We start from the raw sequence: 13,036 nt of genomic DNA, 5'->3' as shown, positions 1-13,036 counted from the left end.
GCCATGATCTTTCCTGGGAAAGCCACATTTCCAACCTGACTCCAAAGCCAATCGCTGACTGGGAATCCTCCGTCGTGCAAAGTCCTTCCTCAGCCCACCTGAGCTCTTGACGACATACAAAGCATTCATCCGCAGCCTGATGGAGTACTGCTCTCCCATCTGAGCTGGTGCTCCTGCCTCCCACCTTTCTCGGCTTCACGCTGTGGAAACCAAGACATTTCGGATCATTGGCATCTCCCGCGATGAGGCTGAGTCTTTGGGCCTCTCACTCTCTCACTGCAGGCAGGTCGATGGCCTTTCCGTCTTCTACCGACTTCTCTCCGGTCTTGCCCCCCCCCTCACCGCTCTGTGTGCGATTCGTCCCCACCATATTTCCGCAGGGCGCTCAAGGTCCGCCAACAACCCCCTTCTGGTAAAACTACCAAAATCACGAATCTCTGCTCACTGCTTTACTCTTTCATTCCTCTTTTTTTCCCTCCATTGGAATAAACTCCCACACTCTGTTCAATCCCATTTTCCCTCCAGGCTTTCAAAACAGCTGTTCACCACCACCTCTTGTCACCCCCCATCCAAATTCTCGATCTTTTCTCCCCCCATTAATCCACCCCAAACCCACCTCCTTCAAATTCCCTTCTTTCCTTCCTGAAAGTCCCTGTAATGTCCATCTTGTATACCCCGTGTTCCCCACCCCATCCCTCTCCCTTCCACAGATCTAACGTCTCTGTTCCCCACTGTTTTGTCCTTCCCACTCCCGCCCCTCTTGTCTGATGCCCACTTTGCTGTGTGTTGTGTGTTCGCTCTAAAACGAGCCTCGACAAGGTATACAAAAAAAAAAACAGTTTTCCTCCCGACACGTCCATATAGCTAGCATCCGGGATAACCAAATATATCACTTTTTTACTCTTTAACGCTTAGCATAATGTAAACAGCAAGTTTTACAGTGTGCAAGACCCTTTGGGTTGCATGAGAAATTTTCTTCTTCTTTAAAACTTATTTGCACACATCCCTCATTGTAACAACTCCCAGTAACTTCAACTATCACCATTGTCATTGTCATCATCATCAACATCATAATCATTGGGTTATTACCTCCGCCACTGAAGGTGGACGGAGGTTATGTTTCCACCATTTAATTGGGTCGCCGAAATAGGTGACCCTTATTGTCAGTAATTCTGTCTGTTTGTTTGGATGTTTGTTCGTTTGTCATCCGCATAATTGGTGGCAAACGTGAGTGGATTTTGACTAAACTCGGGTGGTAGGTACATCTTATGAACTAGTGCTTTGGAAATTGTGATGGTTGCTAGGGACGCTTTGGTTCCCAAGCAACAACCGAAAAACCTTCAAAATCGGTACCGTTCACGCGAAATTAATTCCGAAAGCCATTATCCCACGTCGGGTTATGAAATTTGGCACGAATGATCTACAGGTGATGCTCTATCAAATATATTCCGGTTTTTGTCCTACAATTAGGGTATGTAGGAGCGCCCCCTACAATTAGGGTATTTTTTTTTTGTCCGCAGCGCCCCCTACAATTAGGGTATGCGCAAAAATTGGCGAAAATTGAAGGATCCCTAGCAAAAAGGTGAGTGCATCGATACGAATGAAACTTTGCAGGTTCGTGGTACTCAATGAGTACTACAACTTTGCCTCAGGACATATTGACTGATTTTGCTTAGGTCAGGGGTCAAAGGTCAATTAGTACAAAAATCGATAATATGCGAGAGCTGGAGGTGCCTTCGTGCCAAATGCTACTCCTCCTAGGGTTATGGTCGGATGGTCATGAAAATTCACACTCATAGTCTGGAATACATTGTGCACAAATGATCGAGCCGGATTTTCGATTGAGATCTTTGTTCACCCACAGCACCCCCTCGAACTTTGGGGATTTCCGATTTCAAACCGCATTTTCGGTACTTTTCATTCAAATGGATACCGAGTCGTTATCAGTCGATTGAACTGGATGAGATTTGATATGCATAATCTTCAGGTGATTCCCTATCCGATATATGACATCCATTTTGCTCTATATCTTATAGTTTCCATGCTCGGCGACCCATCACCGCCTTCCGGCTTGTCTGTCTGTTTGTTTGTCTGTGAGCAGGATATCTCAAAAAGTTATGGACGGATTCGGATGAAATTTGGCGGACAGGTTGGGTTTGTGAAAAGGACAAATTGGTTCGATTTTGATGAAGCTCCGGTTATGATAATTTTTAATTGATTCTTCATCAATGAGAGATTGGGCCAAAAACGATATTTAGCATGATATCTCAAAACTTTATGGACAGATTCAGAAAAAAAAACTTTGTGGATGATTTGGGGTGGTGACAAAAACAAGCCAATTAGATTTGGGTTAAGGTACGGATGCAGATCCGGCCTATGAGTGGGCTGCAAAACTGGGCTGGGGAGTACATTACAATGCGCCATGTTTCAATTTTTCCATGGAGTGGTTTCGAGCATATAGAGGTGCAAAGTTGTTTTGTTTTTGTTTTTTTTCGTTTTTTCCAAGATGGCACCTGTACCACATGACCTTTGACATTATAATTATCATTATAAATTCCTGCAGGAGGAAGTGCACCGATGATCAAATTTTGTGTCAATCAGACCAAAAATTGCAGAGAATTTTTTTTCATTCTGACCGGGTCGTGTTGCACTTGTCAAATTATGGCGTCATAATGAAGGCGCCGATGACATCATCATTAATATATCTTATTCCCCATGGGGAGTACATTACAATGAGCGATGTTTCAATTTTTTTCCATGGAATGGTTTCGGAGATATAGAGAGGCAAGGTTTTTTGGTTTTTCCAAGATGATGCCTGTAACCACGTGACATATGATGTCATAATTATCATTGAAAAATTCTGCAGGAGGAGGCGCTCCAATGGTACAATTTCTGTCCATTGGACCAACAATGGCAGAGAATTTTTTTTTCATACTGACCGGATCAAGCGTTGTCGGATCAAGCACATGTCGAATTACGACATCATAATGAAGGCACTGATGACATCATCATTGACAAATCTTATTCCCTCCCCATGGGGAGTACTTGACAGTTAGCCATATTTCAATTTTTTTCCATGGAGCAGTTTTGGAGATATAGAGGGGCGAAGTTTTTCGATTTTTTCCAAGATCTTGCCTGTACCATGTGACTTAGGACGTCATAATTATCATTATAAATTCCTCCAGGAGGAGGTGCACCTATGGTCAAAATTTTGTGTCAATTGGACCAAGAGTTGCAAAGAAATTTTTTTTTCATTACTTATCGAATTAAGCATTGTGCTTGTTGAATTATGATGTCATAATGAAGAAGGCGATGACATCATCATTAACACATCTTATTCCCCATGGGGAGTACTTGACAATGGGCCATGTGTGAATTTTTTCCACGGAGTGGTTTCGGATATAGAGGTGCCAAGATGGCGCCTGTACCACGTGACCTATGACGTCATAATTGTGACAAAAAATTATACTGGAGGAGGCGCACCTATTTGGAAAATTTTGCGTCAATGAGACTAACGGTTGCTGAGAAAATGAATTTTAAAAATGCAGACACGTACGTACGTATGCACGTACGGCACAGGTACGTACAGCACACGGATGCGATTGGTCGCTTAACCCCGCTTTTTGCTTCGCGAGCGCAGGGTGATGATGCATGTTTACGGCCGACGTGGCCAACAAATAATGACCTGACCCTCTGGTATCACTATCATACCCGATTGGGTATGTATCCGCGACTTTATTTTCGCAGAGAAATGATATATTTTTTGCACATGGATGGGGACCACAAAAAGGGTGTTTATTTTCAGTCACCTCCATGAAATTTCAGAAAAGAATGTGGATGAATTATTTGGCTAATTGCAGCTGATCATCCCCAGGCTGTGTATCTGTCCCATGTGAATCTATGTATGATGGAGCAAGTGTATGTACGTATGTATGTCTGCTTGATATCGATTGGTTGGACAGCTGGCCTGATACCACACCCACAATTGTAACCTGAAAAGAAAATCATACATCTGCCATTTGGTAAGCCCAAGACATCTTCGGACGTGTCACACTGGATTCACAATCGCCATGTCCTCCCTATAAGTTTTCCGTTCAGTGTAAAACAACCGAAGCAACTGTTGAAAGGATCAACAAATATCGAAAGGTTGGAGCCAAGAGGCCTCATGGGCCTTGTGAAGGCGACAGTACTTATTGGCCTCAGGCTTCTGGTGTCCCATAAACCCGGCAAAATCGCAGCCTATGGGCCAGTGCAATTGGAGTTATTCGAGTTATATAACCACAATGTATTATACATGCACATAAGCAGTACGCATGTTTTTGTTTCATACATGCGACCTGGGTTTTTGGGGGGGGGGGGCTATTGAGGCAGCAGTCTGTTGCCTATACACTGCCCAAATAAAGGGATGTGTCAGAAGAACGTATTGCACACTTGAAACCAGATCACCCGTAGGGTGGGTACTCTGCCAGTATTTATATATCTTGCAGTTATATTTATTGGACATATCAGTTTTTAATTGTAGGTGAACATTTTTTTTGAACTTCATTACTCGATGTCCCACCTTTTCAGTTCAATAACGTTCGGAAACCCCTGGTGTAATGGATACGTCACCTTTTGATGATGTACTCACCTCAAATCCTTTATTATTTTTTAAAATTATTTTTACAATACCTAATTTGTTTCAGTTCACGACTCCCCTGCCAGTGGAAAAAAAAAGCTCTTGTGCAATTTAGTTTATCGAACCTCAAGGGGCCATTGCAGCAGCAGCACTGAAGCACCACTGTTTTATTTTTGCCTGAACAATTAAGTTGTTCGATAAGCCTTCGGTCACTGTTAAACAAGTTTTTTTTTTTTAATATTCATGATAAATGTGATATTTAACACACTATTTGGTACAGTACGTAAACCCCGTTCATGACAGGAAAGTACATGTTAAGCAGCTGAGGTCAGTTATGTATCATTAACAGACTCTTTCTACCGTTTCAAACTTGAGGTTTCTGATCATTAACAAAGTGGCTAAATCTGATGTTAAAAATTTCGATGCCACTTTATCGTTCACACCACAGGAGCGTTGCCTGCACGGTTGTGGAGATGCTGACGGAGAAACCTCCGTGGTCTGAATTTGAAGCCATGGCGGCCATTTTCAAGATCGCCACGCAGCCGACGAACCCACGGCTTCCCAATCATCTTTCGGAGCATGGACGCGACTTCCTGAGGAGGATATTTGTGGAGGCACGGCAGAGGCCAACAGCGGACCAATTGTTGAGGCATCCATTTGTGTACTGATTGTGACTGGTGGACGATGAGAGCCAAAATGTTCAACATGCCCTTTCTACTTGACTACATGTGCTTCTGATGGCTTTTAACCCTCAGCTGTACATTGACACATGCCATTGCGGACTGTGCAGTGCATCGATGATGCAATGTTCAATTATCCTCCATAGTTGGCCTGACTGCATCCAGATTGGCCAAGGGGCTATTGCTGTGGCTGAAATCTCTACCACTACCATGGCAAGTATTGCACTTATTATGTTGCTGATGCTTATTGTTGTCAGAGCAATCCGGTCTTCTCATCATTAGTTGTATCATGCCCGTGTAATCGCATTATTACAAGAGTTGTTTGAAGCTATCATGCAAGGGGAGTTTCAAATTATTATGCCGAGGTGCATGGGAGAATTTTTCTTTTGAAAATAGGGGCAGACTCGTTTCCCTCCCCCCCCCCCCCCCAATATTTAAAGGAATGGGTCACTACTGCAATAGAACACACATACTGTATTTCGGTCATTACAAGATGTGGCAATAAAGTTTTCCAACTACATTTGCAAAAGAAAAAAAAATTACCCAAACTACCATTCACGGGTTTCTTTCAAAATAGGAACCTCGTGAAGAAACGCATTTAACCCAGTCTCCTGTAAATACCGCAAATGATGGGGAAGATTTTCTTCAGAACACTGCTCATTCATCACAGGATGGACATTGAACATCCTTGCTATTGTCCCGGTGGCTTTTCGAAGTGTTTTAGCCGAGGAAACACAAATGCATCGTCCAACATATCTGGTGAATACAGTTTATGATGGAGAATTGTCACCTAGCATTTTCATCCAGACTCCCTTAACAACATGCCCCTTGTGTGAAGGAGCAATGTTGAAGAAGCCAGCATCTCACCAACAGGTATATTCGGCATTTGTCTTACCTTTTACCATTTGCATCAACCGTTGCACTCTCGTTTGCCATTTTTCCATCACGTAGGTGGTGGTACTGCATCGTTTGATAACTTTATTGCCAGACCTTGTATTAACTTTGTGGTAGTCACATGGTGCTGTTTTCCAAATACTTTCTGAGACCAGATTTTCTAATGCCATTGAGGGTTGTTAATTTTTGTTTGTGAAGGGAAACCTCTTTTTATATAATTTGTGCAGAGCTTTCGTGCAGGGATGGAAATCATCATCGTCGTCATTATCATCATGAAAAGAATCTACCTATCATTCTCCATATTCCACCTTTTTTCACATCCTTTTTCTCTTACTGACTCTTCCTATTTCAATGTAACTCTCTCTTATACTTTTTTTTCTCATTTATTTTTCTCCCAAGTTTCTTTATTATTCTTCCATACATCCTGCTCTTCCTCTTGCTGCTGCCTTTTCCCCCCTCCTGATCTTCTACGTGTCATCTCTTTGTCCTTTGTAACTTCCCCACTTTTGCTATTCTATCTTTCCCTCTTTACTCCAGAAAGAATCAACAGAATGTTGATCAAAGTGTGCAAACTGCCGTGGGAATCAGAGGTTCATGTTTTGGGCATTAACCCTTCATTTGAGCAAAAGGAGGGCAGCAGCTTCTTGCTTTCCACTGTGGATAGTATACTTCGATGAACGTTCTGTTGATTCCATCCACTGTTCTACCTGTCCGCCGGTGCAGATCAACACCAGCCTTCACGAGTAAGACGTTATCCATACTGATTCCTCTGGCCTACGTTCTTACTTAGTAGTACTTGTCACCAAAAATATCACTATATATATATATATATATATATGTATATATATATATATATATATGTATATATATATATATATATATATATATATATATATATATATATATCTGCACTGGAACCCTTCTTCTGCCACTTTCTCTCTCATCCCTTTGTGGCTCGCCTTCTGATTACATCACCATCTTCCGGTCACACCCTGTGATAATACCGAGCAGAGAGACAACTTTTCCAACTATTTGGTTTTGCTCACAAAATTCAAAACACAGGAAGATTGTTTTTTGTTTGTTTGTGTGTGTGGTGGAAGTGACAGAAAATGATGAAGTTCCTTGTGGAAGCCCCAACATACAGCAGGAACAAGCCGGTGGACTTGTCGTTTACACAATACCAAGAGGCAAGGGGATAAAGGTTCAGGAATATTAGCTCGACAAAGGCACTTCCAGTAGCACTTTGAGAATATATTTTGATGAATAGTAAGTGTTAAACTGATGATCTAGAAATATTGAAGAAAATAAAATTACTGTATATTTTTGTTCTTGGAGGAGGTGGGAATGGGGTTGGGAGAAAATAATTTGAGGTTTTGTGATCACCTCGACTCCTTTGCGGCCAGCTATGCTTAAAGCACTACTAAGCTGTTGTTGCTTAAGTTTATTGCAAACAAATTATTATATTTTTTAAAAGAAAAGGAAACCTATGGCAGGCTCCATCTGTATGTTAATGTTCATTGGTGTTGGCTGATGTAAATGGAGGGGAAAAGCTTTTTGTGAGTTGAATAGGTTTTGTATTTTGGTAAAACGACAGACGATCGACATTTTGTGCACCCATGTCAGCCAAGAAGTTTTTAAATGAAGAATAGACAAACACTCATTATGTTGCTCGTACCAGATGTGGGGTTTTTGGGATTTTTTTTCACTTTTTTGTGTATATTTTTGTGAATTACATGTACTGGCACTTCTCGCTTTATGAATTAGATGCGTTTCACAAAAATAGTATAGTGTGAAAAGCGAAAAATATTTTCTATAGACGTAGTGCTATAAATTGAAGATGCTTTCATGGGGGGCTGATGTTCAGAAACCTTACGCAACCAAACCTAACAACCCAAATTAAATTAGAAGGGCATTCGGTAGAGCGCATACTTCCGCCACATAATGCCCAATCCACGAGAACATATCGGGCCCAATACATTTTTGAAATATCATGTGATACATTACTATATCGTTTTTGACCCCATCTCTCAATGGTGAAGAATCACTTCAGAAATTAAATAACTCTCGTATCCAGATCCGGATCTGGATCTTTCCCAAAATCTAATCAATTCGTCCTTGTGATACACCCAACCTGTTCACCAAGTTTCATCCAAATCTGTCTACAACTCCCTCAGATATCATGATATATATTATTTTAGCCCTTTCTCTCAATGGTGAAGAATCACTTCAAAAAATCTAGTCATCAGATCTGGATCTGGATCTTCACCGGAATTGAATCAATTTTTCCTTGTCACACACTCAACATGTCCACCAAGTTTCGTCCAAATCTGTCCACAACTTTTTGAGATATCGTTCTATATATCGTTTTTGGCCCCATCTCTCATTGGTGAAGAATTACTTTAAAAAAATTCCAGGAGTTGGATCCGGATTCGGATCTTCACCAAAATCTAATGTGTTTGTCCTTGTCACACACCCAACCTGTCCACAAAATATCATCCAGATCCATCCACATATTTTTGAGATATCCTGCACACAGACAAACAAACAAGAAGACGTTGTGCAGAGCACGAGACTTGCAAAGTCCATAAAATAAATTTGACCTCAAAAATAATTGGTGGTTGAATTAAATGACCGACTATGCAACTCCTCTTCAAATTTCAAATGAATCGGATGAAAATTGACAATTTTAGAAATTTGGCCTCTGTCGACCTTTTGGTCCATGTGGACCTCAAATATAATTAGTTGGTTGAATTCAGCGACCTGAAATATATGTCCTCTTCAAATTTCAAGTCAATCAGATGAAAATTGAGGATTTTAAGAATCTCACCGAAGTTGTCCTTGGGCCGATGTTGACCTTTTGACCTCAAAAACAATAGGCTTCTTCCTCATGACAAATTCTACCATGTGGTGAAGTTTCGTGAAGATCGGTTTGAAATTGCGACCAGTAGGTGACAGACAAACAAACAGACAGAATAACAAAATAGACTAACCAATATACTTGAAAAAATCTTTGATTTTGCAAGTCACAAACAAACAGAAAGGGGTGAAAACATCACCTCCTTCACCCTCGGTGGAGGAGGTAAATATATAATAACTCGGTGAATCAACACCGAACATCACAACGTGTATAATTAATTGAATACCCACCATAAATACATCAAAATAGAAGAAAATGAAATGAGTGCAATACTGTACTCACTAATAACGGGAGAAAATATTGTGTCGAGGCCTGGAGCTCTGCAGATGGGGAGTGGGGGTGGTAGGGGGTTATTGCGGCGGTGAGGCCACACTGTCTGCCTCCATGTCTGAAGATGTCTGCATTGTTGGTGATGGAGTTTCATGCACTGCAGCTGGTTTTGGTGACTGTTTAAAATAAAAACCCGTTTAATGTCACCCTGCCAATTTAATGGATGTTAATTTCCAATACAATAGTACTGTATTGTATTGTACTCGTACCTTTCGCTTTGCAAAGAACTATGACCTGTCATCCTCGAGAGCACCTCCGTTTCCCTTTCTGTTCTCACGGTTGCAGCACGTATGCTACCCCTTTCGAAGCGGTGGTGGAAAGAAAAGAATGCAATAACTGTGAGTACATATTGTGAGGAGTGCCTGTATTTTTACTTTTTTGTTGTTTACATCTTTATTCCTTCACAAATTTGTCTTGTACACAAAAAACTAATTTGTTTTCCCTTGACAAATCAGGACTATTGAAAGTATGGATTTTTAAATTGTTCCGTTGAGTGCAGAATATTTTGAGTGCGAGCAAAGCATCTGAGCGGAAAACGTTTTATTACAAGTTTGAACGCTTTTTGAAAGTTTCCAAAATGCTGCATGGAAACAAAATGTCTTTCCACAATCTCGACACACATTCTTGTAAAATCGCTTATTCTCTCACTCTCATTGTTTACCTTGAGAGTCCATGCTTGCTCTGCTCTGGAAGTTTTAATCCATCTCTAAATCTGTGCAAGATGTGATCACATGATGTGTGAAAATAGAAGATTGTTTTAAATCACCGCAACGTTTAATTATACGAGTATTGTCAGTCTTTTCTCACCATCCATACGTTTGGTGTTAAGTGCTCTCATCGTGCCTCGGATAGGAAAGTAGTTTCTCCAGAGAAATGCATTACCTTGTCACTGACAGCATACGCACTAAATAATGACTTCACTTTACACCGAAAGGAGAGTGGAAGAGTAAGTCGGAGTTTGTCGGTGATTGAAGACGATGTGTCATGTGTAAGTTCCACCATTTTTTTCAGCTCAAGTGAATGACAAAGAAAATTAAAAATCAAAATCACAAATGACATATAAGTAAGAACACATTATGGTTGTAGGCAAATTAAAAAGAACAGTTTCTGTATTATCTGTTTTGTTTATTTTTACTTATAAGTTAGTTGTAAGCAATTCATTTGAACCAAAGGCCCAACTCGTGGTTTTGTTACTTAGTGTGGATAAGCACTTTGTGGTCAGGTGAGAAGTCTTCTATTTCACATGTATGTGTGTTACATCTCTCTCTCTCTCTCTCTCTCTCTGTCTCTCTCTTTCTTTCTCTCTTTTTCTCTTTCTGTCTGTCTCTTCCATTTCATATACTCATATCTATTTCACATACCGGATATGATGCGTGAATGTTGGACATCCTTCTTCTTGCGTTCTCCATTATCCTTTATCTTCACTTCCTTTCCCTTTTCACCCAAATCCTTTTAAACCCTCTTACATCTATCATTTATCTGTCTATCTATCTATCTATGTGTCTGTCTACTCTTCCCTTCATTTTCTCATTTTAAACCCCTCCTCCCCCCCCAGTAAATACTTCACGATGGCAATACTCGTATAATACCATGTTCCGTAGCAAGTCACACCATGAGTTTACAAGTCAGTTCCACGGTGCGTATATTTGGTGCCATGTTGTGCCTCCAGTCGTTTAGTGTTTTCGCTTTTACCAAAATCATACTATGAATGAATTCAGTATCGTTAAATTCCTCGACAGTTTACAACGAAGCCAGTCTATTATCTTACACATTCCAGATTGACAATTTCCTTGACGTTTTGGATTGAAGTCATTTTATGTCACGCATTCTAGAATACTTTTTACAAAGGAAAAAGCACTTTCTTGGGTGGGGGGGGGGGGGTTTCTGCAGTGCACAAATTACGAACCGTAGAATGTAACAAGAAATGTTTGTTCTTTTAGCTGTGCAGAATAAACCATGAATTCTGCGATGCAAAGTAGATAGAGATGAACAGTGATGAGGGCGTGTTCCTTGTTAAAGATCCCACCTGTAACGATCGACAAGGGGAGGCCATCTTGGACAAATTTGATGAAGTAGGGCGTCGAAGAAGGGCAACGGGAGCACTGCATCAGCAGCAGGGCTGCACCAATATAAATGATGCAAAGCAGCAACATGGTGCGTGGATATCTGATGCGGGGGAGATAATATGGAGGTGTTAAGTACCAAAGATGATTTCATCATGTCGTGCATATCAGCTTTGAGTGCAATGCAAAAAGGGCAATCATTCTCCACGGTCGATTTATTTTATTTTTTTGGATATTTATGGCCTGCTCTCTCCTATGCTACTCCTCTTGGTAAAATTCCCGGTGATTTCAGTGTTAAATTCCCTTCGACACGAGTGCACCCGCTCCGTCCTTTATGTGCGTATGTAAATATCGGACTTTTATATTGTATTCAAACTACTGATTCTGTCTCAATCTCATGTTTATTCGCAAAACTCTATATTGCTTTGTACATGAATGCACGAGCACATTAACAAATATTATGGAAACTGTGTATTGTATTTCCATTGTTTTTGGATCCTTTCTTTTATTTTGATCGTATGTGCATGGTTTGTATAAATTTGGGAGAAGCTTTTTTGATCTTTTGACGGTCAATTCATCCAAAATTGCAGGATGAAACAAAATTGTGACTTTTGTCTGTTCGGTTAAGGTGTATGCGATACACACTTGTATTTTGTCAGATTTTGGAATTGGGGGTAAGGAATGCAGTTATTCTGTATAATCCTTCTGTAATGAAGGAACTTCAGAATAAATATGTCCAAATATGCAAACCGATGGAAATTTAAAGGATTTCAATTCTGCTTTTGCCATTTATTTATTTATCTGCCATGGCCTTGTTCCACATGAATCCCGTGGAGTATCTGCCAGTTCCATTTAACATGTTCCGACCAAAACTTGTTACGAGTGCCTTTTGTCACAAACAAATGCAATAAAGATGTTTCAGATAAGACGGTTGTGTTGGCTGTCTTCGAGAGTGGGGGCGGGGGTATTGTCTGGCAGGATAACCAAGAGGCGTTCACGTTCGCCTTTGAGTCGTCCAGTCTGCGTTTGAATCTCAGTCCAGCTATAAATCGTGTCGTCCTCATGTTTCGCGGGCATGGTGAGGCATCAATATGTGCGCCGTCCATCGGCAAAGGGTGTCAAGCTGGAGTACCCATCTGCCAGTATTGGATGTTAGTGGAAGTTAAAGATCCCATGGGTATCTTTCGTGAAATGGAGGTGAGTTGACATGCTGAACAAATTCCAAATTCCTGCCCTAACTATTTGGATGGCATCAGCAAACCACCCAGCATAACCCTTGCAGAAAAGCCTTTTAGGCAGCACTGACACTCTGTCAAGAGTATGGTACGTTTCATTGGTTGAGAAAGACAAGTTGTGAGAAATGCCCTCATTTTCATGCAAAATTAGGTCTTCGATGACTGGTCAGGTAAACTTATACATGCACATTGTAATACAAGGGGATACAGCTCACCAGATCGACCGTGCTGGAAGTGCTCTCATACAAGTTTGTTTCAATAACCAGTGCACACAATGCATGGCTGATACAAATGAGCAA

General features: G+C 40.9%; 1 protein-coding gene across 9 annotated transcripts in view; it reads left to right on the top strand.

Annotated features, from left to right (window-relative positions):
• LOC147029524 (mitogen-activated protein kinase kinase kinase 2-like) overlaps positions 1-12,430 on the top strand; it is a 104,101-nt gene extending 91,671 nt beyond the window's left edge. For all 9 annotated transcript variants that reach the window (XM_085872625.1, XM_085872622.1, XM_085872620.1 and 6 more), the window contains one exon: positions 5,067-12,430. In XM_085872625.1, the coding sequence (XP_085728751.1) occupies positions 5,067-5,286 (220 nt within the window). In that variant the 3' untranslated portion in view covers positions 5,287-12,430. The remainder of the gene's footprint in view (positions 1-5,066) is intronic.
• Positions 12,431-13,036: the final 606 nt, after the last annotated feature.

The sequence above is a fragment of the Eptatretus burgeri genome, chromosome 3, assembly GCF_056783735.1.
Source record: "Eptatretus burgeri isolate ZD-2024b chromosome 3, Ebu_testis_v1, whole genome shotgun sequence".
Lineage (NCBI taxonomy): Eukaryota > Metazoa > Chordata > Myxini > Myxiniformes > Myxinidae > Eptatretus > Eptatretus burgeri.
The sequence above is the reverse complement of the archived record's forward strand: the minus strand, read 5'-3'. Positions and strand labels throughout refer to the sequence as shown.